The sequence below is a fragment of the Mus musculus genome, chromosome 13, assembly GCF_000001635.26.
Source record: "Mus musculus strain C57BL/6J chromosome 13, GRCm38.p6 C57BL/6J".
NCBI classification, from domain to species: domain Eukaryota; kingdom Metazoa; phylum Chordata; class Mammalia; order Rodentia; family Muridae; genus Mus; species Mus musculus.
In genome coordinates this window covers 63,284,949-63,312,945 of record NC_000079.6, presented here as the reverse complement: position 1 = coordinate 63,312,945, position 27,997 = coordinate 63,284,949, and the positions used below count along the sequence as shown (strand labels likewise).

The following is a 27,997-nucleotide window of genomic DNA, read 5'->3' as shown; positions in this document are numbered from 1 at the left end:
TCATCAGGAAGGGGCCCCTGCAGATAGGCATGATTTGACATTGACCTTGTAAACAAGGCAGAAGTGACCCGTGCTTTCCCTGAAGCCTTCTGCTGAGTGTAGTGGGCAGTATCCCCACCTTCCCTTTCTTCCCTTCCTGCAGATGGCCCACACGGATGCTGTAATCCATGAGATTATTGGTTTTCTTGACCAGACCTTGTACAGATCACAACATCTTTGTGTTGAAGCCTCGAGAAAACTGGCCAGAGACCTCCTAAAGGAGCTGCAAGCCCAGGTCTAGCAGGTAGTACAGAATGTGGGCACCTGCGGTGAAGCTCCCTCAGTGGATGAGATGCTGTTTCTGAGGCAAGAACAAGTGAGAGTGGTTGAACATATTCGTGCCTTGGCCTGATGGAGTGATGTGTACCACCTCCCACGCTGTACTGCCTGGCCCCGGCGGTCCATGAGTATTATGAAGGGAAGGGCCCAGACTGCCTGTTAGGTTCCAGCCATTCATAAGAGCTAGCACTGGCTGGTGTGCTGACTCTCTTTATCCTTCCCTCTCTAGTGAAGGTGTGGGGGATGCCCAGTAGCAGGAGACATGAGCCCTGTAGTGGATGAGGCTGTACCGTACAGATGAGCACCTGCCTCACCGGTGACTGTCGCTCAGTGAGGCCTTTGTTCCTCAGTGCAGAAATGCTGCAAGGCACCCACTATAGTGGAAGGAATGAGAGGTGGCCAGAGAAGGGTCATTCCTTCCTCCTCCTCTAAACCCCCAAAAGGCAAAACACATCTGCTTCCCTATGTCTAGTAAACAGGATTTGGAAACTGAGAGTGAGTCCTTGTCCTCCTGCACTTGCTGTGGGTGGGGATGACGGGCATGGCTGTTGTTTTCTAGTGAGAATATATACAAGTGAGCAGTGTGTGGGCTGTGACCCTCCTGCACATCTGCTATGAGAACCCTTGCCCCATGTGAAATCAGCTTCAATTCTCACAGTAGGACATTTGATGACTGCACTCAGGCTGTCTAGGGGGGTTGTGGCATAAAGTCATGAAGGCCTGGGTTTTCTCTTGCATCTGCACATCCAGGCTTTGCCGGGCAAACACTGACTGGCAGTGGATTCGTCTTTTACCCACCTGCTGATGGGCTCACAGTGGAGTGGAGCTGGACTTTCTACTTTTTCATTCTGAATAAAAAGTTGTACTTAATTTTATATTCAGACCTTCCTACTCCTACCTATGGAAGCTTCAGGTCACACAAACCTTAGGCCTGGCTTGGAAAAGATCAATTATGACTTACCTCTGGATAAACTGGGATCCTGTCACCAAACAAGGGAGAATGTCCAGAGGGCAGATAGTTGTGTGTACGTACTCAGAGTTGTTTCCCATTTCCTGTAAGCCAAATTTGATTATAACTACACTTAACTCAGACAAAGTTGCTGAGTTGCTCTTCATTCTGAGTGGAAGAAACAGAGCACACACAGCCATTCTTTCTCCCTAGTTTTCACACTTGTGACCCTCAGCAGTTAGGAAAGATGGAATCGTGTACTTTGCTCCCCTAGGACTCAGCCCACCCTGTCTGGTGAACTGTGCTGAGCACCTTGAGTCAGCTTCCTGGGTGCTCAGTCACCTGCCATGGCAACCAGGACATCTGCCCACAGACGAGGAGGAGCCTTGTGTCTGTGCTCCAGGCAGCCAGCTCCTTGTAATGGTGTTTTAACTTCTCAACCTATTTCCACCCAATGATCCTGAAGTCCAGGGACAGTGGAATTGAGGTCTTCAGGGCCTGGGGAGGAACAGCTGGAGCAGCAGGGACAGAGACAAGTCCCATGACCCAGGGACAGAGATGCTGAATAATTGCCAGGGTACCTTCTAGTGGCCAAGGGATCCAGAACTACTGCAAGCAGAGAAAGATGAGAAATGAGTGAATTTCACTCCCTTTCACCCAGAATGAGGCCCTGCTCTTAGCTGGATACTGGACTTTGACATGAAGTCTTTGTTTTGTGAAAACACTCTAAGTCACAAAGCCATTTCACAAATCCCAATCTAACATTAAGGTAGAATAAACTCCTAGAAACCAGAACCACATTTAATCCAGGCCACATGAACCCCTCCTCACGAGCCAGGCTCCTCTCTGGGCACATACCTATATACCCCAAATGTGGGTGGGAAATATGTGCCGGAATACTGAAAGCTTTGTACCTCTCTGTAGAAATGACCAAAACTCTCCCTGTCCCTCTGGTGGTTTATACACAGCATGAAGTTTATAGGGCCCACCAGGACTCGCCTTTATAAGGAAAGAGATTTGGGTATATGAAAGCAACTAAGGGTTGGTGTTCCAGCCTGTGAACCCAAGCATATGACAGGAAGGCAGGTCTGGAGCTGACACACCAGGATGGGTCTGCAGCTAGGGAGGCCCCATGCCTCTTCCAGACCCAGGAAACAACCCAACAACACATAAGGGTGGGCAGAGGGGACACTGGCAAGGAGTCCTTCTCAAATGAGGCAAAGCCAGCACTGTGGGTTGACATATTCTGCTGTGGGGCTGTGCTAGAAGCACCCTGACCCGAATGTTGTAAACCAGCACATCAATACATCCTAATGCCACACCTGGCGAGGACCACAGCTATCAGCAGGTGGCTCTTCATGAAAGATGTCCTGCCTTGGAGACATATTGGGTCCAGTAGATACTAGCAGATTAGACAACCTGACACCAAAATGCACGTGGAAGAATGAACTTCCAAGAAGGACCAAGAAGGTTCTAGAAGCAAGATATGAGGCCACTGCAGCATTCTTCATGCCCTAGTCACAGCAGGCAGGTTGTGTGTGTGTGTGAGAGAGAGACAGAGAGAGAGAGAGAGAGAGAGAGAGAGAGAGAGAGAGAATGAATGAGAATGTAAATGGATTAAACACTGGCGATAAGGGAACTGCACCTACCAAGGTTGCCAGTGCCCTCCCACGGTCCCCCCCCCCCCCATCAGTCAGGTCTCAAGCATTCGGTCTTGACCCAGGGGTTGGCTGTTGCTCAACATACACTGGACCTCTGACATCTTCCCAAGTGGTGACACACGAGGCCTTCTCTCTTCCCACCATGGTTCCTATTTCCCATCTCTGTCCTGCCAATGGCCCATGTTCTCTCCTTGCCGACAGCCACGTCATGCCTTAGACCACATGTGAACATCCTCACTACTGACAGGGCACTCTACAGTTCTAGCCCTAAGGTCCCATTCTGTGTTGCTGTCCCAGGTTCCTTCCAGCAGGGAATCTGATTGCTTCTGTCACTCACTGCCTTGAAACAGATCCCTATCTTCTGTACAGCTAGGATTTCTCACACTGCAGAGGCACTTCCACCAGCAGGCAGAAGTCCTAAGGACCCCATGGGAACCCTAATTCTTGGGCCAAATAAATGTTAAGGAATGCAGACAACCTTCTTGGGGGTCAGTACACACTGGACGCCTTTCCTCTCAGGAAAGGCCCTAGATATTTTGTTGTGAGGCAAAAAAGAGGGGGTACTGCCTGGAGGTGGTGATGTGTCCCTGGATCTGGTAACTTTGCAGATAGCACTGGGACAAAACACAAAGCAGACATGATTTCAGGAAGTTTCCTTGGCTCATAGTTCAGAGGGACTTGTCATCACGGTGGCTTAGGAATTTGGGCTGAGATAGCTTTCTGCTGTGGTGGGAACCTGTGTGGAGATCTCTCACAGAACACCAGGAAGCATGGTACAGGCAAAAACAGCCCTCAGGACCTGTTCCAGTGGCCTTGACCCAGAAGCCATGCCTCTCTCCATCCCAAAGGTTCCAGCAACTAGGGACCAAGGTGTTCAAATAGATTAGCATGTGTGGGAACAGTTCTCTGCAAATAGGAGGGCCTGGCTTCCCACACTGCCTCTCCTGTTCTGGGGCTCCACATTAAAAGCTCCAGGGGTCTTTCCAGTCAGGTGAGAGGCGGCAAGGAGAGGGAAAGGAAGTAGCGTCTCCAAGGGGTCCAGCCATGTCATTTACAGGCTTACAAACAACCCTGTGAGGCCCTCAGCTGTGTCTGACCTGTGAAGGTGGAGCTCCAACAGATGATAGAACACCAAAACCCACAGAAGACTGGTAAAACTGACAATTCAGGGAAAAACAACCGCCCTGAGTACAAACAAAAACCTGGAAAGGCAGGTGCCACAAGTGACCAAAAATCCCTTCTCTAAATTTGAAACTTCTTGAGAATTCAGTAAGAAATGTCCACCAACCCAAGAGACTCTGGGAGCGCACCAAACACTGCATGTGATGAGGAAAACACAAATGGCTTTCAGGGGCGCTAGCACGGTGTAAAAAATGCTAGCAAGTACAAATTCACCGTCATCCCGTGCTGGGCGTCTGTGGAAAGCTGACAGGTGAGGAGTGCGGGCAGGCAGGGCCTTTGTGGACTACAGGTGGTCATGTGCCGGACTTTAGAGTGAGCAGGTCCTAGAAACACCGTAGTAACAGAGTTACTCTACCCAGAATCCACCCGTCGGTACTTACCCCAAAGAACGTAAGGTAGACAGACATTCAAGGGGACTCTGTACACCCGTGTCCAGACTGCGATAAAATGTGCTGCATACAAATAACACATCACTCGGCTCTAAAAAGGAGCAGCTCTGGTGAGGTGGCTCAGCAGTAAAGGCACTGCAGGCCTGGCAACTTGAGCATCTCCCCAGAACCCACATAAAGGTAGGAGAGACCCAAGACCTCTTAGTTGTCCTCTGATCTCACATGTGCACCCTGCTCATTCCCAACATTGTGCACATATGCATGGTAATTACAAATATAGATTTAAAAATTAAAGTGAAGAAATATGGAAGATACTATTCTAAGCTAGACAAGACAGGCAGGTGCACAAAGACATTAGAAAATTCACACACAATCCTTAGAACACACAGACTCATGATGACAGTCTAGTGATGCCACCAGGAACTTGGGAGAGCAGGGGTGGGGTTAGTGTCTGATAGATCCAAAAGATTCCATTTGGGAAGAGAAAGTTCAGAACACAGATGGTGGTGGTCACACGGTGATTAGACACGGCACTGAAGTGCGCTCTCCAAACACCAGAGCAGTGAATTCTAGGCTGTGACTATTTTACCACAATAAAACCATTGAGCCGGGCGTGGTGGCACACGCCTTTAATCCCAGCACTCGGGAGGCAGAGGTAGGCGGATTTCTGAGTTCGAGGCCAGCCTGGTCTACAAAGTGAGTGCCAGGACAGCCAGGGCTACACAGAGAAACCCTGTCTTGAAAAACAAAACAAAACAACAACAACAACAAAAAACCATTGAAATCTAAATTATAGTTCCATCCACCCTGTAATACACACCTGCTTTAGGTGTCCCCTTCCCATTTCAGATGGCTTAGATCCCAATGATGAGGACCTGGGGAGTTCTCTCAGATGCTAGGAGGCTCAATACACAGAACAGCCAGGGCTACTTGGTACAGCTAACCTTGGGGAAAGGCCCTATCTATGTGAGTTAGGCTGTCCCCAGGATTTCAGGAGTCCAGATATGCACAGTCCAAGCTCTAGAGAGATGGAGATAGGAGGATCCGAAGGCCAAGGTGACTCTCAGTTATTCAGCAAGCCTGAGGGAGGGTGTGCCATGGCTGTGTGTTCTGACAGTGTGAATGCATCTTCTATACAGACTTGAGTGTCACAGTCTTTGGAATTTTGAGGGTCCTAAGCCAACCCTCAAGGACACTACACATGGGCTGTTGTGCTGCCTCTGGGGAGCTGTTGTGAGGCTAGGTGCTTGTCTGTGTGCTTGCTAGGCTGTGGGGGAGGATGTCTGTTGTGTGTAACAATGAAGTGAGTGTTACTCCAGTGATTGGCTAGGGCAGAGCCCAGGTGAGAAGGGAGCGAGCTGTGCAGAGTTCAGTTTCTGCTATCTGATCTACAGAGAGAGAAAATGGAGGGGGTGGGAGGAAGGAAGCAAAGCAGGTGGAGCGCCATCTGTGACTGAGGAGGAGACATCTGCAACCCCCGTGCTGTAGCAGCATGGTAGCACCCAGGACTTAGAGTCCAGCATCTGAATAGAGGTTTCTAGTTAAGTACTCTCCAGGGCTGGAGCCATGTGCTCTGACATGCATCCTGAGGCTCCATCTGCCACACTCCTAGCCTCTGTCCTGTCACCATCCTACTCTAGGACGTACCCTCCGACCTCAAGGCTTGCTGAGACCTCCACCTCTGTACCTGTTTCTTCCTGGTCATAGTATAATAGGTAAAAATTACAACTGCAATTTTTTACCATTAAACCATTATTGCACTTTATAACTCAACATAAACCTCACAGCTATCTCCATTCTTCATAGGCCACAGAGCCTCCAGCACCTTCAACACTGCAGTGTGAAGGTGAGGAGTGAGGTAAGGCTGTGTTAGGCTCAGGCGGCTCGGCTCCCCGCAGCTTTTCAAGCCTCAAGTTCCACCTGGTTTAGAAGGCCACACTTCTCCTATAGGTTAATCCATCGGACAGTGGGCAGCAAGGGAGGACCTGCTGGAGTAGACAAGAACTTCCTAGAACTTGGGACTCTTGAGTGCTACAGCTGGGTACCAGGCTCTAAAGGTGTGTGTGTGTGTGTGTAAGAAATTATAGGCAAAATGACAAAGGTGGCTTAAGAAATGAGAAGCCGCAGGGCACACACCTACTCTGTATCCAGACATTCTGTATCCAGACATAGCCACAATAAGCTATGTAGCCAGGACAGAACACAGTCTGGTGGATCGCTTTCCTGGAATGCCATGGAATGGACAGCCGGTTAGGGCCTGCCCCGTCCATGTTCCTGGTCCACCCTGCCAGTGCCTAGGTAAGGTCATTATACAGACAAGAGACAGTGGTGGACCCAGGACAGATGGGAGAGGTCCCATACTCATTCCTGTTCTGTCCTCGGGGACTCATAAGCCAGCCCAAGCCTGTTTCACTGAATTGGCCAGATTTGATTTTACAAGCCAGCTGAAGAGAAAGGGCATTGTATCTCCAACCCAAGCTTGCACACACGTCCTGTCATGCCAGGTTTCTGGGGCCATCGCCAGCTGCTGAGGCCACATTCTGGTGACTGTACCTCTTGTTTCCTATGCTTCTCCGAGAACACGGACATGGACACTCCCAGCGGGATCAACCACCAAGGCAGGGCTTCTTTCTGGCCAGTCTTCCCACTGGGGCTACACATGCCAACACCAAGAGCCGGTCTCCTCAGCAGCCCACCCCATCCTGGGAAACTTCCTCCGCTTGCCCCAGTCTCCTCCCTGTCTCACACTGTCTGGTCATTGGTCTGAAGAGAACTGCCTTATTGGTTCATCAATCTCTCCGACAGCATCAATGGGTGGGAAGGGGGCCATAAAACCGTCCCCTGAATAGCCGGATGGCTGCTCCTCCCTCCCACCTCGTAAACCCCACAGACCAGCCAAGGGGCCCCCGAATTCACTGTGGCTAGGGTGAGTTCACCCCCCTCACTGAGACTACTCCCTGAAACCTTTCTTGGGAGGTCCAGGCACTCCCCACCCACGCCAGCCCTGGGAGTCTCAGAGATGTGATGAGGCTAGGCCACTCCCTAGGGAGAGAGTGTTCCAAGGGGCTGAATAACCACTGAGCTTTTGGAAACAATGTTAAGCCGCAGCAAGGTGTCTACATACTGTGGGAATGGGTATGGCAGCCCAGCCACTCAGGGAGCAGGCCAGCTAAGGCCACAGGCCCAGCACCCAGGACTACTTGGCAGGTGTAGCTGGGGCGGGGTGTTCTCCTTTCCCTTACCAGGCCAGTGCTGTTCCTGTACTGGCTGGCTCCGTCTCTGTATAAGCCTGGTGGGGACCAGCAGGACTGAAGCAAGCAGCTCTGCATGTGAACCCTTCAGATCCCATCCTCTAAGTACTGCTTTCTGTTGCTTCCTGGGCCATAGCTGCTTTGGAGAGTTGGGGCAAAGGTGATGCTGTGGATAACAGAGATCCCTGTGTGTGTGGCATCCCCTGCTAGCTGGCCGCTCACTGGGCTTGTGTAGCCATGTCCTGCTAAGCCACGGTCAGGAGAAAAACCTGGTAGGAACTTGGCACTGGCCTGGAGTGGACCCTGAAAAACCCTCTGCGTTTGGTAAGGACTGCTTACTTTGGGATATCTGCCATTTCTGGTTTCTACCCTGGGGACATTCTATGACATTTCTGCTCACCACAAGCAAGAATACCTTGCTATAGTATCAATTATTTCATTCTTTTGATGTGAAATTCGTTTGAATAAATAAATACATAAATGCTTTAAAATCCTCCAGTACTATTGGAATAGCTGAGTCAGAGCGCCCAGAGTCCTTTCTGGGACTTTCTCAACCCCACCCTTCCCTTCTTCCTGCCTGGGTCCAGCCAGAATTCCCAGTACCTCTCCCTTGGCTTCTGTCCAAAGGCTCACAAACAAGGTGGTGAGCTCCCAGCCAGCCAACCTCTGCCCCTTCCTGGGGTTCAACTCTCTTCTACAAATCCGAGTGTGGATGGCTCCCTTCCTAGGCCAGGTTCAGGATCTATGTAGAGGGACAAAACAGTGGGTTCAGGATCTATGCAGAAGGATAGCCCACAGTGGGGGCACTGATGTTTCCTCCTGTGCAGGGAACCATGGCCCAGGGGTCAACATCAGATGATCTAGATGCACCCCCTTCCTGTAGCCCTGGCCTCACTCCGGTTGAGGCCTGCTCTAATCCTTGTCGGAAGCATCCCAGATAACACGGAGGGGTGTGTCTCCTCTGGAGAAGAGATGGAGTAACTCTAGGCTGTCTTGGTTGGAAGGAGGCCATTTCTGGTGGGATCAGTGAGAACAGGCTGGCCCAGCCCTGGCCTGTTGTTCTCAAGTGATGGACATCTGCTTAGCAATGACGATGACAGTATTCAGTGGCAGGGTTAAGAGGCTGGTGTTTCTGCTATCCCACTCACCTCTTGGCAGTTATCTCACACGGATCCTCCTGTCCCGGCCCCTCTACCTACTGGAGGCATGGGCCTGGTGGTAGAGCACTTTGCTCCCATTGGGTTTCTCTCACCCTTCAGCTTCCTCCAGGAATGAAGTGAGGCTAGAAAACGGCATGGAAATAGTGCTGGCAACAAGTGTGCCTGACCACCAAGGACAGTCTCAGTCTCTCCAGGGACAGAGGAGCAGACTCAGGTTCAGGCTTCCAGGCTTTCAACACAGGCTCAGTCTCACATCTGAGTGGTGGGAGGGAGAGTTCCTTAGAGGGGTTCCAAGCCCCTGCCTAAGGCTTGGACACCAAAGCTCTGAAGACCAAGCACTACAGAGTGGTCTACAGCAAACACTGACCCAGGGATCCAGCTTCTTGCTCTGCCCACTTGTGGTTTGGAGCAGGAGCCTGGGTGATGATCCACATCCTTCCTCCGCCAACAGTTCACTCATCACCTGAACCATATGCTATAGAGCAAACTCCTCCCTGGGTGAGACAGCTCAGAGGAGGAGGTCAAGCCTCCCTAGACATCCATTCTTCCGCCCTCAGACCCTGCTTCGCATCCTATTTGACAAGTTAACGTTTGCAATGTTCTGTGTCCTGTGAAGTCAGGTGGCTCACGGAAGAATGGAGACTGCACTTTCTTGACTCCAGAGGTCTCAGCCAGATGAGGGAAGCCTGCTTCCACAGCCTCATGGGCCTCTGGTGCAGCTATGGGTGGCAGGAGCTGCTGCCTAACTTGTTGGGGTGGGGGACTAGAGGAGAGGGGAGGATAGGCTTGCTCTGCACCCAGCCAGAGGTGGCAAAGGACAGCTCTACCACAGATCCTTCACCAAAGCTGTGAAATGGGCATCTGGTTCCAGTGAGATCTCCACTTACCTGAAACCCATTGGCAAGAACCCAAGCCAGACACAGCCAGGCACAGGGCTCAGTGACCCATGGGGACAAGGGACTTGATCCCTGAACAAAACCCACCTTAGGCGACAGCTTTGTTTTGCTTTAGTGGTTCCTAAGAACAAAGAACAAAACCAGACTAAACCAGTGCTTGGCTGCTCTCTCCAGTTCAGAGGAGGTATGGGCCACTGAGGTTCTCAGAGGGGCCTTACAGGGTGTGTGGTTCTTAGTCCACCTCTAAGCAAGGCCAGAGTGCTTCTGAGAGCAGGAAGGCATAGACTCAGCCATTTATTTCAAGTCTTCACAGAAATCAGGGTAACATTAAGTAGAATTAACACACTTTGATACTTGTACCATTGTGGTATACAAAGCAGATAACCATTTGCAAGTCCCCTGCAACCATCCAAATGCAGTCACTGCTACAGCCCAGGCTCTGAAAACCAATGGTTCTGTGCGGACGCTCCTCTCAGTCTGTCCTAGAGCCTTTGTCACCCAGCAGGTCTGGGTGCAGAAGCCTGGCCAGCCAGTGGGATGCTCCTTCTGGTTCCTCTGTCCACCGCTCTGCCTTGGCTGGGCTCATGTGACTGCACTGATGGCTCAGTCTCAAGCACCGTTCTCTAGACAGTGACTGAAAGAGCTTAGAGCTTGTTCTGAGACTCCGCTAGTACCAGGCTGGCTGAAACTCCACATTTGGAAGAGAGCAGAGTCCCAAGCCACACTAATTTCCCTTTACTTCCAACCTTTTTAGAATTAACATTACCTGGAGGTAGGAAGTGTGTGGAAAGTGCCTGTTCTGACACACGTTCTTCTTTGCTTTTAAGGAGCATCAAATTCAGAAGCAAACTGGAACACTAGCAAATCTGGTACTTTATTAAGACATTTTAGGCTTTCCTGCATTTTCAAAAACAGGAATGCTCTGTTGACTGAACACATCAAAAGGGCTTTGCAGAATCCTTGGGGACCAGCCACAGGAGGTGTCACATGATTCTGCAGTCTCAGAGCATGGCAGCTAGTTTTTGCAATCACAGGAAGCAGGCAACCGGCTCTCCATCTGCCTAGGGGAGGGTGTCCTTCATTGAATGACTGCCTTAAAGTCACAGCTCAATTCCAGTGTGTAGACTCAGTCTCTCTAGGACTGGGAACAAAGGCAGCTGCCAGGTGCAACAGTTTATGAGGCTCCGCCTTTTATATATGCCACGGGAGCCCAGTCTCTGGAAGCCCAAGATGGACCAACCACTGCTGTGGGCTGATGGCCTTAGCAGCCACATAATCCTCCCTTTGATGTCCAGGGTCAGTGCAGTCCTGGCCCCACCAGGGCTAGGAGAAGGTATATGAGAATCTCACTGTGATCTGTCCTGTGGAGGAAACAGCAATAAAATTTATTACCCAGTCACCACAGCCATTCCAACAGGAGTCCTCCCAGCCTCTGACCTCCACTTGAGAGGGAACTTTTCATGGGAGGACAGGGGCAACACTGAAGCCACACCTCACAATCCTGGGTCTGGGGTGCACAGTCACGGCACAGGCCATGCAGGGCTGTGAAGCCCAGAGAGGTTCAGAAAGGCTCTACAGACAAGGCCCTTCAGACAGGCATTCTCACTGCTCAAGGCAGCGGTGACATGGTGTGCTCTGCCCCAACACGTGGCAAATGCTCAGCGCCTGCCCTACCTGCTTCTAGGGAATGCAAACTTTCCAAGGTTAGCTCTGCACTCTACAAATCCCCACCTCGGGAGCACATACAGAGGGATACCACTGCTGTTGGGTCTGGTACCAGACACTCAGGCCCTTCATCTTCTTCTCCGTGGGAGGCCTGCCTCAGGCACTTACAGATGGGTAGGCTTTTTGCTCAAGGGCTCGACTCCTGTTCCTGCTGAACTGAGCCAGTGTGTGAAATGAGAACTGATATCAGCTCAGTAGGCACCGGAGGGCGGGTCCAATCACAGCTGGGCAGTGCCTCCTGGCGTGCCCTGGGCATCATCTTGCCAGCGACTGTGGAGACATGGAGACCTGGACTGCAAATACAAGAAAGAGTTCACCACGCCCAGCAGGGACAAAGAACCACACCCCCACCCATCACGTGTGGCATCAGCTGAGACAAGGTTGGCTCAGTTTCCTTGATGCACCTGGGTTTAGTTTTCTGTGACTCCCAATACACTTGACATTACAGTGAACTAATTAGCAGTAGAACTGTATTTTCTGTAGACACACTTAAGGGTGGTCAGCACGCTGTTTGCACTCTTGACAACACAGCCTTGAGGCAGGCTGGTCTCTCCTCCTCTGGAGTGACCACCAGGCAGTGGCCTCTGCCTGGCAGCTGCAAGTTAACTGTCCCCATCTCACCTTCTCTTCAGGTGCAGAACTTAGCCACTGTGAACAAAGCGGAAACCAATCACTGTTCACCAATCAGCTAAGCTCTGCACCTTGTTAGAGAGGTCATCGCCGGCCATAATTAAAGGGCTGGTGAGCATCTTCGAAGGCTGTTGGCTTCTTTTGTTTCCAAAGAGCCACAAGGCGCCTCTGTTCTCCAAACTGCAGAGAGAAAGTAGCCACGGTTCTGCAGGAGCAGCCAAGGTCATGGTTGCGTGGTAATCCCTGGCAATGTGATTTTAATCTCAAGTCACAAATCAGCATGCCAGGAACCCAAGCAGCCAGAGCAGGTGAGGGCAGCACCATGCCCAACCACTCCCATCCACATGTGCTGAGTGTCCTCCAAACCGCCTCTGAGCCCACCACGCTAGCAGTGCAGCCTGCTGTCCTTCAGCGCGCTGGCTGCACTGTATAGAGGAGCATAGGGGACTGGGAGACAAAGGACACACTTATCAGCTATGAGACCAATACCTTAGGGACCATCCTTGCTCTGAGTATGTGGCCTTTAACCCTGGGACACACCCTGTTCTCCAATTGCAGACTGAATGGGTTGGGATGTCTCTGGGCCCCTCAGACAGCAGGTGTGGTGTGTAGGGAGGGAGCATCTCTCTGGCTTGCCTGTGACCAAGCATTTGGTTGGATAAGCTGAGGCATAGCACAGAGCTCATAGGGGACCTAGCAAGTTGAGGATTTGCTCACTCAGGGGGCAAAAATACTCTTAGAAGAGTCACTAGGACCACTATGTGACTATGGCTTTCCTAAGTGAAGGCCTAGGGACCTAAAAAGGGAACAGTGGCTTTACTGTGTGACCTTCACACACCACATACCAACAATCCCTCAGCTTACAAGTTTCTAGAGAAATGTCTGCAGGAGGCAGTGAAGAGGCGCCCCGACCGACTCTGTCTATCCACACAGGCCACCGTCCTAGCTTGTAGTGTGCAGGCTTAGCAGGCTGTACCTGCTTACTCCAGCCCACTATCTCCCCTGCTTGACTGTGGCGGTCCCCAGCTCTTCTGCAACAACATGGTCATACATAGTAACATGTTTTCCCTTCATCAGTGTAGTTCTTCAGAAAAATAAACATTACACAGAAGTGGGTTTTATAAAAGTGAAATGTGAAAATGTAAATTTAATGTCTGACAATGGGTTAAGATTAGCAACACAATTCTAAATATTCATTAATTGGTAATCATAGAGAACAACAGAGTAACACAGTGATTGATGTAAAATTTCAAACATATACAAAAGTAAACATCATATGTACCACCATGGCAAGCGATAATGTCCTGGGATGATGTAGAGATGATGACTGGCGACTATGAAAGAGACGCACTAGCCCACACCTGTCTCAGAACTCCACGCCCTGTGGCTGAACTGCATTACTGGTCCACAAGCTGGCTACAGAGGAGGCAAGTTACACCACAGCCAAGGACTCTGGGAGCCAGCGTAAATCCTGTTCCAGCACGAGATGGAAACAGACTTGCCTTTAGGACGCAAGTGTCACTTGGATGGAGGGGCAGAGAAGACCTGCTGCCTACTCTACAGGTCAGAGAACCAGAGGCCAAGGAGTCTCAGGTTTACACAGCCTCTAGGAGAGATGCCTGCATGCTGAAGCCTGGAGCAATGAGGCCATGGACCGCTGTGTTGACCTTGACCCTGGAGCCTGTGGACCTGTGCAAAATCCAGGGTGGCTAAAGCAGTGCCAGATCTGTTGCTCCTTCAGCTGTACCTGCTTCACACCCATGCTTCCAGCAGGTGAGGTGCTCCAGAGATCCTGAGCCTTCTTCCTGTTCCTGAGGACCCACCTTGCTGCTTCCTCCCCAAGACCGTTTGGCAGCCCTCTGGTGCTGTGGCTCATCATGTGGCTTACCAATTGACATGGATGGTTAGAAGAAAGAAAAGAGAATTACCTCTTTAGAACAGCATTTCAGTCACCACCTGGGCCGATGCTCTGTCCATGTGTTCCTTCACCAGCTCAAAGCACCTGTGGGCTAGCTGCTGCAGCCTGGCGTCCTCACTCACCATCAGCTCCCCATACAGGTATATGCCCATGGCCTGCAGACCGTGAAGGCCAGAGAAGAATGGGAAAGGGGTAAGAGGCTGCACATGTTTATGGGGACTTGTTTGTATTGCTTTACACAAGCTGGTCTAAAAGCACAAAGGACAGAGAGAGAGCCTGCTGCCGTGCAGGTGACCAACTGAAGCTTGCACCTTCTACTCTGTCTCCATTGTCCTTATCAACACTCTATGGAAGCTGAACATGGTAGCACAGGCCTTTAATCTCAGCACTGGGAGGAAGAATAGGACGATCTTTGTGAATTCAAGGCCAGCCTGGTCTACATAGCAAGTTCTAAGCCACACAGAGTCACACAATGACACCTTGTCTCAAAAAACAACAGAAATACAGAATTCTATTGATTCTGTCAACCGACTCCGGTGCCCGAGTAGCAAGCTATCCCAAGATGGCTATTGTCAGGAATACACTGGGCAGAGGCAGAGAGCTCTCAAAATGGTCACCATGGAAAACCTTGTCTGTCAGGCCAGTGCATCCTAAAGGGTAGCTGGCATGAGCTTGCTTACAAAGTCCATCACCTAACAGGCCACAGAGACCACATGGCCAGCAGTGCAGGCAGGGCAGATGCTGTCACTTTGGCCTAACCCAGCCACCAAATGTCAGACTCTTGGCTCTTCTGCTTTGAAAACAATGCTACAAAGGCTTGAATTCTCACTGAGCCAACATTAAAAAAGCAGCCAATTACATTCTGCAAGTTCTGCCCGCTTTCTTGTTCTATGGAGTTTCTCAAGGGTTACATTCTGCTTCAAATTCAAGTGTTTCAAAGGCAGCATAGGATAAAAACTCAGTGTCGGCTTCCAAAGAGCTTTCCTGCAGGGGCTGAGGCGTGGAGGTCCCTGTACAGCAGACAGCATGGCTATGCCAGTGAGCTGCTCTTAGCTCTGTTCCTGTCTGCTTTCTCAAACAATTCTTACTCCACTGTGCAAATGTGACATTTCTGCTGTAAAAAAGTCACATCCTTTGCTTTATGGGAAAAACCAGCCCTCACTTTGACTCTGTCAAAAGTCCTTTTGTCCACCACACCCCCACTTTCCATCCCATTCAAAGTGGCTCTAGCCCATCAGCCCACAGTATGCACACAGGCTAGCCAGAGGCGCCAGTTGGGGTTGGGAGTGGGACAGAGTATGGGGGAGGTCATGTGGAAACATGTCATGAGGTACAAAACATCAGAGGAGGTACCCTGAAGGATGACCCCAAAATGTGTCACAAACCAGAGAGGTGGCACATGAGGTTACACACACATACATGTACGTACACAAACACACAAACACACACACACACACACACACACACAGAGCCTGAAATTTGAGGCAGGAGACTGCTTCCTAGGACATTCTTAAAAGGAGAGAATACACAGGCTAGGCAGGGCCTGGCATGGGTATGACATGGTGTGAATTCCCAACAGGTGACCCAAGGGTTTCCCATGTGATTCACACATGTGCTGTGCTGTGCTTGCAATCAGAGCCTTACAAGCTGGATGGACCCATGGTGTTGCTAAGCAATGGCCTTGGACTGAGAGTTCTAGGGTAAGCCTCACCTAATGCCACATTCCGTCCACAGCCAGGACAGAGGACGGGGTTCTGTGAGGACACTGAGGGCATCAGCTCACAGCTGCCAGTGATCTTCAGATGCTAACTAGCCCTTCAAAGTTTTTGAAACTCCTTCAGATAATTTGTTCTGACAGGGATGTGGAGAACTTGGGACTGGGAATGGTGGCCAGTTTCTATCTCTTGGAAGATCACACTCACCTGGTCCTCCAGTAGGAACCTCTCCACCTGATTGTATGCCTTTGTGTACTTGTGCTTAATAACCAGTTCACACCATCGATGGCGAACCTGGGAAACAAGACAGGAAACCTGGTAAGCAATGCTCCTCTGCCAGGAGAGTGTGGGGATAAAGGGCGACTGTACTGCAATTTCACCAAAGCACGGGGCACTTGTGTAGGAAGTGTGGCTGAACGAGCGGTTGCATTTCATTTCTTCCTAAAATCGAGGACTGGAACTCCCAAGTACAAGGACTGTCAGCCAACAGTAGTAGAAAACACACAGAGCTTCGGGAAGCAGCTTCCCTGTGCCACGAGCAACAGGGATGGGGGTCGGGCCTGTACTCGGCCTGTTTGGCTCCGTTTCGCCAGGTTTAACAATTAAAATGCAGTATGTAGGAAGCTGCCAACTCCGAGCTCACACCAAGCCGGGGTGGGTCCCTACCTCTGCTCAGATTCATGGAGAGGCTCCAGCAGGCTGCTCTTGAGCTTGCAGCTCCTGCTGAGAGTCCGCTCGCATGTGCCACGTGCACCTAGTAGAAAGACCATGCTCTTTTCAAAGACAGTTCTAAAGGTTTGCCTGCAGGAACTTGCCAGGGTCCTCTTGCCCTACCTCTTACAGGCACCCACTGCCTATGAGACAGTGGTCAAGCCACCAGGCACAAGAGCCTTGCAGGGCCACCTCTCTGTGTCGAGGCATTAAAAAACAAAAAGAGGTATTTATTTTATGTATGGGAGTTCACTGTTGCTGTCTTCAGACACACCAGAAGAGGGCATCAGATCCCATTACAGATGGTTATGAGCCACCATGTGGTTGCTGGGAATTGAACTCAGGACCTCTGGAAGAGCAGTCAGTGCTCCTAACCACTGAATCATCTCTCCAGCCCTCACATTCATTTTTTTTTTTAAACCAGGTGCTTCTGCCTGTTTGCTTCTCAGAGTACAATGCCACACCTGTTGCCAGCAAGCTGTCTGAACTCTACCCAGCAAGCAGCCAGCCAATCAGTGGATGCTACATCACTGCTTTAGTATCAGCCAGTAAAATTTAAAGTCTCCTCATGTTACCCTTGTTTTTATTGCCTTTGATCCATTTTGCAGTCAGGAATAAATGGTGACATTTTGGCTAGGCCCCCTGCAAACCACATTACTATACAAGACTTCTAGAATTTATCAAGAGCCCCTAGGAAACCATAAGGAATTAGCTCTCCTGTGCTCACCAGATAGAACCAGTGGGCAGCACCAGGATGATGGGCATCTGGTCCCAGGGGCGGGGGTGGGGGGGTAGTCTGTCCCTTTCCCTTTCTTCCTAATTCCAGGTCTTTCAATGGCCTAGCCACACCCAAAAGCTGGCAACAGAACCTTTTGTTTGTGAGCTCTGGGGCTAGCCAGGAGACCCTGGTATGACAGTCCCCCAGGGTCTACTGCTCTGCCACCTGCTCAGTCAGGCCAGAGAAAGAACCTCCCTTTTCTCAACTACAAAACAGCAGATACCTAAACCCACTTTTAATAATGGCACACCTAAGAGAGTATTCTGAGGACCTTTCATGTAGGACCTGGCTGAACTACACAAATACATATACCCACCTTTAATAATGGCACACATACAAGAGCTGTGTCGGACCTGGCTGAAACTGTTTCGCTGCTATGACTTTTGTCATTCTAAAAGTGCAAATTACATTTCATATTTTATTTTGAGAGTAAAGGGCTTTAGAAAGCTACAGGATTAAGGGTTGGGGTGAAACAGTGAGACTAACTACTCTTTGGGTAAGAGATTTATTCAGTTATTAATGCCACAGACGGAGAGCAGCATGGTCGGGCTCTGAGGACAGATCAGGCAGAGAGTTCTTCAGAGGAAGGACGGCTTTCACACCATCGATTGCTGGGCAGTCCACAGTACATGTATGTAGTCAGGGCGTCCCTAATTCCAGTGGACAGAAGAAAGGCAGGGAGTCTGTTAGCCTGGGGCCTAGGATCAGCTACGAGGGCAGGGGAAACAAGAAGCCAGACAAAGAGGACTTCCCCAAGTAGCTCCCCTACATCCAGGACAGGGTCTCACGGAGCCCGAGCTGACCTTGAATTTGGTGCACAGCCAAGGATGATCTTGAACTTTTGCACTTCCTGCCTCCACTTTCCAGGTGGCAGCATTACAAGTGTGCAGAGCCATGTCCGGCTATGCAGCAGTTTCTCAAGCCCAGGGCTTTATGCATGCACTTTATGCTAGGCAAGCACTTCTACCCACTGAGCTACAGCTCTCGTCCCTCATTTTCTTTTCTATGCTTTCCTCTTATTTACACACAGAGAAGAAACAGAGCATGCTCCAGGATCCATTTGTGAGTAGCAAAAGGCCCCAGCGGGTGGGGGCAGGAGGCTCCAGCAGCCCTGCTGGGATATGTGAAGGTTCAGGAGGCCATGTCACAGAGGCTCTTTCACAACATGAAGTCAGCGTTTCCACTCCTCTTACAGTTAGAAACGCTTTATTGTCGTGACTAATGAGAGAGCCGATCTTCTGACCCCTGAAGGCTAGCTAACATGGCATCCAGGAAGGACAGACAGTCTCCCCCACCCCACAGAGAGCAGGACAAAACAGCCTTTTCATCAGAAAGGGCTGCATGTATTCCAGTATTCCAAAGACAGGATGTTTAAACGACACCACAGAAATGCTGCACCCCAGTCTCCACTCACGCAAGCACTTTTAGTTTTCTTTTTAGTTCTCAGGGCAACAAAGATTATCTTAGTTTTCTCTCCCAAACTCGCAAGCACCCACAACCCATCTCCTCATAGAACAAGGTTAACACCTGCTTCCCCAGTGCAAGCGCCACCAGTGGACGGCTGGGTTGCCTTCCTCCAGGTCAGACTTTGGTGCCTTTCAGAGGCGACACCTTGACTCAAGTTCCCACCTAGACTGACACTGCAGGGACTCAATACTCCACAAGCTGAGCCTCAACACTCAGAGGGATGGTCCCTGTAACAGTAAAGGCGAAAGACAACTACAGCACCATATAACCCAGGTGTGTGCTGTCTCCTGCTCTGCTCAATTGGATGCTGCGGCATTCCCAGACCAAGCAGCAGGCACCTCTGCATTCCGAGAGACACTGTTAAAGGCCCTTCAGTGATTCAAATTGCTATCTTTGCATTTCACACATCTTGAGCTACTCCCACTGCTGGGGCTATGGGCCTCTGACAAGTGAGGACAGCTTGCAGGTATAGCAGGGCTATGGGAAACTGAATGGACAGAAGACACTGTCACACCAACTAGCTCTAAAGGAGCTGAAAGCTGTTTCTAGAAGAGCTGCCAGCCAACAGGGACATAGAACTGGAGCCCCAGGGCTCCTTGTGAGGGCAGCATCCATCTTAGAAGGTGGAACCTCTCTCTCTCAGTCTGGTTAGTTAGCAAACCTTTACCTTCTTATTGGATCACTGGCTCCCTACAAATCCCACCTCCATTTGTCTGAGGAATGTTTTGTGTGTCAGGAAGATTAGCTCTTGATTAAACTGCAAGTGTTTTCAGCAGAGTCATCTTGACTGCGGCCATGGTGATTTTGCTTGCATTTCTGAATGGTTCTAGTTGAATTTATTGATTATTCTTCCTACGGTTTTTCAACTCTGTTCTTTTAGTTTTAGCATTTGTGTTTATGTGTGTGTTCCATATGATCTAGCTGCACTTTCCTTGGGTTCTCTTAGACATAGTTTTGCTATTTAGCTCAGGTTGATCAGAATTTTCAGTGTAGCTCAAGGCTGCCTCCCAAGTTCTGGAATTATAGGTGTGACCCGCCACACTTGGAAAACTACACTTTAGTAGAGTTGAAATTTAATGATTTAAAGAGCAACTAAAATTCAGGTCATCTCAAGCTTTTGCTAGGAATCCCCATCAAGTCTGGAGTTAGCAAATGCTTAGTGTGAAATAGCACCCAGATGGTCAGGCCAGGCCAATGGCAGAGGCCAAGGGAAGGGTGGAAGCCTGCGTAGGTAGGCAGGGAAAGGCCAACTCAGAGTCTTTCCTGGAGATGAAGTTGAGTGAGTGGCTCCGGACTCTGTAGTGTCTGTGCTCTGGCTGGACACATGACTACCAAGAACCTGCTCTCTCTTTTCTTACAGAGAGCAGACAGTCCTTAGCGGGGCAAGCCTACAGCCCTGGTGGCCCCTCACTGCCCCAGGCTGAAGGACAGGTGCCTGTGGACATGGCCTAGCTCACCAATGGCAGGAGAGAGAAGCTGGGTTACCAGAGACTTCCTAGGTGCCGTAAGTTGATTCTTTTTTTTTTTTTTTTTTGGTTTTTCGAGACAGGGTTTCTCTGTGTAGCCCTGGCTGTCCTGGAACTCACTCTGTAGACCAGGCTGGCCTCGAACTCAGAAATCTGCCTACCTCTGCCTCCTGAGTGCTGGGATTAAAGGCATGCGCCACCAAGCCCGGCTGTAAGTTGATTCTTTGTGATACATAGGTGTGTAACAAAAAGTTGCATATGGTGCATGCCTCTAATTCCTATAGTCATGAGGCAGAGGCAAGCACATCTCTTCAAGTTTGAGGCTAGTTTAGTCTACATAGAATATTTCAGGCCACCCAGGACTACATAGTAAGACTCCACCTCACACACACACACACACACATACACAAACACACTCCGAAAAACCTTAGAAAAACTATTTTCCAGGATGCTCTGTTTAGAATGTGGGTTTTTACACAGAGGTGCCGCTTATCCCACCAGAAATGGACTCCAGAACTCTGCAGTCCTTCAGGGCCTGCACCAATACAGGGACCTCTGTGAGCAGTGCTCCTTGTGCTCGATTGGTTGGGAACAGATGAGAGGAAGGGCACATGGAGGATAGGCCTGCAGGAGCTTTCATGTCAGAACTGCATCTGAGGCCAGACAACTAAACCTGCCAGGTAATTCACATTACAGCGCTGAGTCTTACAGTGGGACTGCCACCAGGATGTGCTGTGGCAATAGGTCTGAGTCCTGGGACCATAGTCAGCCAGACAAACATGGGCTATGGCTTATCCACTCCCAAAACTGTAGGGTCAGCTAGCTCCATAGGCTTGGGGGAAGGAAGAGCCAGAGGGGTTCCACCAGGCACACATACACACATAGCTTATGCCAGAACATGTACAAACGTGTACACACAAATAAGTTCTTTTTTTCAACATTTTCCCATATGCAATATATGCAACACACTGAGTTTTTATTATTGTTTTAATGCTAGTAGTTAACAATAGTAAATAAATGTTGTGTCCTGCTATTTTGTGGAAAACTGACCAAATGGCCCGAAGAGTGTGGCCTTCCTAGAAGGTGGAGGGCCATGCCCAAGAGACTATATAGATACTTCAGGAGACTCCACATAGTAAATCTTCTGTCGTTTTCTCATCTACTACAAAAGTTGACTATTGAATCTGTGAGACTTTGGAGATAGGTAACACCTGGGAATGTGTGCCCAGATGACAGGGCAGGACTTAACGAGGTGACCTTCTCAACCCAGGTGATGGCTGTGAGCAAGAAGGGATCCAGGAGAGAGAAGGCACTGGTGGGGACCACACAGCTTAAGACCAACTAGCCTTGGCCATCGAGTCCTGGTTGCAGAAGAGAATATGGGGCCTGGATGACCGCTGGAGGAAGAGACAAGACCTTGGGGTGCTCACACCACCTCTGGGAAGTACATCCAGGCGCACAATTCTGGGAATTTTCAAGACCATTTGTACAGAGGACTCACTTGGACTCATACCAACCCCAGCTATGTGGCAATTCTGTCCCATGTACAAGGTTACTGTGAACCAGAAGTTCCCTCGGAGCTGAAAGGCTCTTCACTTGTTAACACCACAGAGGTACCCTGCTCTTCTGGTGTCTACAGTCTTAAAGCATTGCCACTTAGAAAGCCACTTCTATTCCTGAACTGTGCCTCAAATTCCGGGCTACGAACCTGACCACCATCAGAGATCTCTTCTGGAAACAGTTGATACCTAGCCTAGCTCTCCTCCCAACCAGGGGACAACAGTGTCAGCATCCCTCTACTCTGACCATAGGCCCTGACACAGCCTTTCTGTTCAAGGCCAGATGCAGGGTACCACTGGTCCTCTGCCCTTTTGGTTTTGCCCCTGAAGAACAGGGCAGACACAGCTCATTACTTAAACCACTGTTTACAGAACAGACTATGTGGTGTACTGACCTAGATCATACATTGCTATCCAAGTATTTCCTCCCCAAACCTACCATGTCAACGGACATCCAGGTGGGAACCCCTGAAACCTTAGGATGGACCCAGCATGACATGCAGAGTAGCCCTGAGTGCTGGTCCCAACCCCCCAAGTCCTATTGCTGTCTCTGCAGTTCCAATTCCAGGCTCAGCATTCATTCTGAGGATTATTAAAGGGGAGATCCTGCATCTCACTGGTCTGTGGGAACAGTACAGGGGCTGATCCAGTGCTGCGGTGGCCAGGCATGGAGGGTGATGCCAGCGCAGAGAGAATGAGTGCAGCCAGCAAGAGCAAAAGGTTCCTGGCTGTAGGCGTGTGGGTCTGCCCTGCTTTATGCTCCTACCACAGACCCAAAGTCATGGGGCTAACCACCCAGGGGCTGGAACCATAGCCTGAGCCAAAAGCAACCTGTTCTCTTTACAAGGTGATTGATTATCTGAGCCATTTGCTGGACTAACAGCTGCCTAGCATACACATACCAGTGTTTTACATGAAGTTGCCTTTCAAGGAGTCAGCCATTGACACCCCTCCCCCTCCCAGTGCTATGGCTGTAGCTCAGTGGTTAGTGCCTACTTGGTAAGATCAAGGAGGACCCCAGCCTCCCCCGAGCCTGCTTACTACTGCATGTTGACTCATTCTTTGTGTTTTTCAAACTTCCATATATAACTATTAGAAAAACCTGGGACCTCAGTGTTTACAGACAGATACAGCAACTTAAATCCTCATGTCACGTTTGTAACAGTTAGAATCCTTTAGCTTTGTTGCAGAACCAGGGTTGAGGCAGGCCAACAGGTGGACCAAGCTGGCTGCTGTGTTGCTAGGTGGCAATGCTGCAGGGTTCTGTGGCGAGCTGGTGAAAGCAAGACATTAGGCCACTGATCCCACTGGCCTGCCTCCAAGCGCAGTGTCTGCCTGCAGCAGGCTTCTGAATGGACAACGCTGCTGCAAACGGAGAATGCTTTCAAGGACTTTGAAATTATAATGCACAGTTGGAAGCTATAAAATGCTTTGAAGAATACCACCCATCCTATTTATGACAGGAAGCCCCTTTCTTTCTCAGTCCTTTTGATTTTGAAATTTACTGCTAAAGGAAAAAAAAAATCTGTACAGGGAACATGATCTGGGAAGCCCATTAAACCTCATTTGGAGTTTCATTTTATATCTGTAAACAGAAAGACGAAGGCTCGAGGCTCTTATAAGTTAATAAGTCTACACTGCAATAAACAACCCTGCTTTTTCAATTTGTGTGCTTAAATTAGATTTTCTTGCTTTAAAGAGGGTTCACTGGTGGTGAGAGGCACAGCTATTGCAGGACTACAGGCTGATGGCACTGCCAGCAAAGAGCTGTCAGCTATGGTGCACGAGCCACACAGAACCACACAGAACTTTCAGCATCTGGTTTACTCTACTGCTCCCCCTCTCCTCTCCCTCACTGCTCGCTGTTCCCAGAGGACTGGAACTCCGAGATTGTTCTTCTAATAAAGGGAATTAGACCTTACTTCAGTTGCTGCTGTACAGACATGTTAGTAAATTCCTAGGCCAGGGTTAGGAGTGACTCGTGGAGACTGGGAAGATAGCTGAAGGAGTAAAGTTCTTGCCTTGCAAATATGAGGAACAGTGAGCCTGTAATGCCAGCAACTACAAAGACAGAGCAGAGCTTACTTGGCTAGCCAGCCTAGCCTAACAGGTGAGAGACCCTGTCTTACAAAACAAAATGGAAGACTCCTGAGGATCAACACCTGAGGCTGACCCAAGCCCATCACAAGAAGACACACACAGACATGAAAGAGGGACATGTGTCTGTCGCTCTGTCTGTGGTGCCACACTGTGTGATGATGTTTCAGCTGCTGCCCCTACCACACTAGCATGCAAAAAGAGTGTACAGCGAAGGCCCAGGGTGGTGGCAGACATCTGCCACAAAGTGAGCAGGACGCTCACCTCACCTGGGTTCTAAGCACTCCTGCGATCTAGGCAGAGCGTCAGCTCCCCGCAACCCCCACATAGAGCTTCATCTGAGGATGGTAATACCATTAAAGGCTTAGTGCCAGTCAAGAGAACTGAAGCAGACAAGGGCTAGACAGTTACGGCTTTCTCTTCCAAGACTCGACACTCAGCAGTGATACCTTTCAAACTGGTTCTGAAGTCAGGAGGTAAGGGCACCACTCAGGTCTCTGCTGAAAAGGGGACTTTTGCTGCTAGTAGAAACAGTGACCCGGCCGGGACAGCTCTGCCTCCCATGGATGGCAGCAGTGTAGCCACAGAGTAGATGACAGCAGTAAGACATGGAAAGACAAGGAAAGCCTCTGCTCTGAGCCGCTGACCAGCATGCTTCCAGTTCCTATACACTTCCTTGGCCCACAATTCCCTTAAAAAAAAAATCTCTGAAGAAAACAGGCCAGAACACTGTTTCTGTGAGTTGCCAGGTGGAAGATCAAGATGTGTTCAGGGAGTTTCTCTGTGACATGTATACCAGGCTGACCTTGTACTCCAAAATCTTCGTGCCTCTGCATCTCTGTATTGGGATTAAAGACCAATGCTATCACACACAACCTTAATTTCTACCCTGGATTACCAGTTCCCTTACTGTCTTTCAACATTCTAATTACTCTCCTGTTTTATACTCAAATCCTCTCACAGTGATGTATTCTAACAGTGCTGGTTGGTGACTGATGAGGTTGGTGTGTTGGCAATGAGGCCCCATATCACTGTTACCCAGGGCAGCCATGGGTATCGGGCAACTGTGGAGAGACAGCTGGTGCTATGGCATTATTTCTACTCATAGGCCTTGACCTCCTAGGGCAGGGCCATGGGGGCTAAGGTCTTGGTGCAAAGCTTGTGTTATCGACTGCCTCAAACCTAGGACTGCACGGGAGAGGCACATCTGGTCTCAGGCAGGTCAGTTTCTGTCTCATCTTGCTACTTAACTCTCCTGGGCGCAGAGAGGCCCAGAGCCACATGATGAGGCTCGCCAGGCTCTCTGACACAGCCAGCAGTGTAGAGAAGGGTCTGTGAGAGACGCCTGCTTCTCCTCCGGCAGTCCGTGCAGAGGTATGCTGTAGATGCTTACAGAGGCTTTCTCTGTGTCCACCAGCATGGGCTCACTGTTCAGCACCAGCCTGCTGCCACCTTCCCTTGCAGGGCTGTCCTTCTCTTCTATCAAAGGAACCCACCTCTGCCAAAGTTGTATTCTCTAACACTTCTGGTGGGGCAGAGTGGGCTCCGGGTGGCTCCTAAATGTTGTCAGCCATCACCTCCTAGGCTGTCACCAAGTGTTAAACAATTCATCATGAGATTTTAAAAACTGCCTTTTCTGAACCCACTGCTGCCTTAGAGCAGAGCCTCTTCACAGGGATTCGGCCCCTCAGGAAATATCTGGCAATATCTGAGGACATTTGGAGTCCTAAAACAGGAGAGAGGGATACTCATAAACAGGAGCCATGGATGCCGAACACCCACAACATGGGACTGTCAAGCATGGGGGGCCAAGAAACCTTGATGTGGAGTATCCCCACCTCATCTCTACCCCTACCCCAAGGGGTAAAACACATGCCAACCAACCATGAACCCAAAGTCCAGGAATTCTATGAACCACAAGTAAAAAGGGCTGTCCCAAGCAAAAGACAACACATACCCAGTGGCTAAGTTTTCCCTCTTTCTGCTTTAGTTTGGGGTGGAAGGGAGGGAAACAGAGCTGAAGAGACAGCATACTCTATCAGCTAAGAAAGAGCCTTCCCATGAACAAAAACCACATTAACCAACGGTCATGCTCAGCTGGGTTATACATCAGTGGTCAAGCATGTGCCTGACATGCGCAAAGCCCTAGATTCCACCCCTGGCCAGACAGCCCAGAAACAACCGGATGAACTTAACTGTGGGTTGTTCACGTGTTCTTCATAGTCTTGCATGGTTCCTCATCTTACCTTGTTAACAATTCTGTGAAGAAAGTATTTATGGATTCATTTTAATCCCCAGGAAATCAAGGCTTAGGAACCTTCCCCCAAGTCACCAAAAGGGAGGGGCCTGGCGAGCTGGTGAAGAGTGTGGCTCTCCAACTGAGGGCGCCATCTGTTAGCACGCCCTGACAATGGCGTGCTCAGACACAGCACATAGTTTCCAAGGAAAACAAAATCAGATATAAAACCCAAGAGCAAAGCTCATTTCATCAAGTCCCCCTCAGCACTGGCAGTACAGTTGAGATAATGTTGTGCTGAGGTGGAAAATGAGGCCAGGGGAAGGCAAATGGCGTGTATCAGCACCCGGACACGGCCCCTGCAGAGTCCACATCCTGACCAGCATCAAGCCCTGGACATGGGTGCTTAGAAATCAACCACAGGTTGTACTCCAGAGATGGGCATACACTACCATTCTGCTTTCTTGCTTGGAACATGCTGTGCAGACCAGGCTGGCCTTAAACTCACCGAGACCCACCTGTGTGTCTCCCAGAATGCTGGGGTGAATGTGTGCTACTTACTGTGTCTAATTCTGACTCCTGTTGCATCCTGGTGGCTTTCTCCCCCTTTTTCTGTGGTAGTTTGAGACTAGTTTTACTATACAGGCCACGCTGGCTGGGAACTTGTCCTGATGTTCCTGCTCCTGTGTCCTGAAGATGACAGCCTTCCTTTCACGGTACAGAGCTTCACACTCTGTGTTCTCTCTCTCTCTCATCCTCTCTCTCTCTCATTCTCTCTCTCACTCACTCACTCTCTCTCTTTCACTCACTCTCTCACTCACTCTTTCACTCACTTTCACTCTCTCTCTCTCTCTCTCCCCCTCTCTCTCTCACTCACTCACACATATAAATCACTCACATGGATTTTTTTTTTTTTTTTTTCGAGACAGGGTTTCTCTGTGTAGCCCTGGCCGTCCTGGAACTCACTCTGTAGACCAGGCTGGCCTCGAACTCAGAAATTCGCCTGCCTCTGCCTCCCAAGTGTTGGGGTTAAAGGTGTGCGCCACCACTGCCTGGCATACATGGATTTTTTTAAATTTAGAAAACACAAACAGAAAAATGTCGAAGGTGCTTTAGACCAAGGTTATGGCCCAGTCTAAAATGTTTATGGTGGCCTTCACATACAAGCTGCCTGAAGTGAGCTGAGGGCTGAGTCACTAGGAGAGATGTGCATTGCATTTTGTCATGAGGGGCATGGCCAGCTGGAGCCACAGGTTGTGGCAGGTTCCCTTCTCAACCACACAGGCCTTCAGGCCAGTAGGAGGAATGGGAGGGCAGCCTTCCAGCAGGCCCTAGAAACACTCTCGCTATAATCACAGATTCCTTATTCAATACCAGACCCAGAGCTTGACAGTGACCTGCACAGAACACTGGAGGCCTTACTTACCTCACTCCTTCTCTGTGGAGGCTTGGCACATGACCCCGCTACTGAGGTCTCTTTGGCCATCTTTCAGGTGGCTCCTACTTATTCTGTATCTGAGAACCCTGACAACTGGATGGAATGCCCTTGCTTGCTCAGTTACAGGGGAATAGTGGAAACCAAGTTAGAAACCTCAAGGTTGTTTCCACCAAGGAACAACTCTTTCTCCTGTCGACTGTCTGTCACTCAAATGAAAGTTGCTAATGGTTCAACTTAGTTCCTGCGGCCTAGTCACCAGAAGGCACACTTAAAATTTGAAGTTTCTAGAAAACAACATGGTTGCTGAAAATCATGTTGATCTTCAGATTCAAAGTGATATTTTACAGGAACTTCAGTACAAGAAAAGCCACAAGCACAAGGAACTGCAGCCACACTTATGACGGAACCACAAGCACAAAGCCACTGCTTAGTTTGAAGTCCCTACTGCAGG

At 49.8% G+C, this 27,997-nt stretch overlaps 2 protein-coding genes, 1 long non-coding RNA gene and 4 other non-coding genes across 37 annotated transcripts in view; 3 read left to right on the top strand and 4 right to left on the bottom strand.

The window, feature by feature from the left end:
• Positions 1-11,612, top strand: part of Fancc (Fanconi anemia, complementation group C) — a 195,959-nt gene extending 184,347 nt beyond the window's left edge. For 21 of the 28 annotated variants that reach the window (XR_003950426.1, XR_001780751.2, XR_001780750.2 and 18 more), the window contains one exon: positions 143-1,193. Coding sequence is in view for 25 of the 28 variants with exons in the window: in XM_006517087.4 (XP_006517150.1) it covers positions 143-280 (138 nt within the window). In the remaining 3 variants the exon portion in view is untranslated. Of the gene's footprint in view, positions 1-142; positions 1,410-7,077 lie in introns of those variants that run through there. The other 7 variants (NM_001282942.1, NM_007985.3, NM_001347514.1 and 4 more) reach the window with 4 other exon arrangements.
• Positions 1-27,997, bottom strand: part of Aopep (aminopeptidase O) — a 361,204-nt gene that overhangs the window by 13,151 nt on the left and 320,056 nt on the right. For 2 of the 4 annotated variants that reach the window (NR_110520.1, NM_001289924.1), the window contains 3 exons: positions 16,002-16,088; positions 14,090-14,234; positions 10,069-11,167 (listed from right to left, as the gene is read on the bottom strand). Coding sequence is in view for 2 of the 4 variants with exons in the window: in NM_001289924.1 (NP_001276853.1) it covers positions 14,094-14,234; positions 16,002-16,088 (228 nt within the window). In the remaining 2 variants the exon portion in view is untranslated. Of the gene's footprint in view, positions 1-10,068; positions 14,235-16,001; positions 16,089-27,997 lie in introns of those variants that run through there. The other 2 variants (NR_110521.1, NM_001289926.1) reach the window with 2 other exon arrangements.
• On the top strand, positions 11,663-11,747 carry Mir3074-1 (microRNA 3074-1). The gene has a single exon (NR_037235.1). It is a non-coding gene; the product is annotated as a microRNA 3074-1 (primary transcript).
• On the bottom strand, positions 11,671-11,738 carry Mir24-1 (microRNA 24-1). Its single transcript, NR_029575.1, has one exon. It is a non-coding gene; the product is annotated as a microRNA 24-1 (primary transcript).
• Positions 12,162-12,234, bottom strand: Mir27b (microRNA 27b). Its single transcript, NR_029531.1, has one exon. It is a non-coding gene; the product is annotated as a microRNA 27b (primary transcript).
• Mir23b (microRNA 23b) lies at positions 12,389-12,462 on the bottom strand. The gene has a single exon (NR_029530.1). It is a non-coding gene; the product is annotated as a microRNA 23b (primary transcript).
• Positions 15,799-23,792, top strand: Gm16907 (predicted gene, 16907). Its single transcript, NR_045794.1, has 3 exons — positions 15,799-16,112; positions 20,111-20,254; positions 21,487-23,792. It is a non-coding gene; the product is annotated as a predicted gene, 16907 (long non-coding RNA).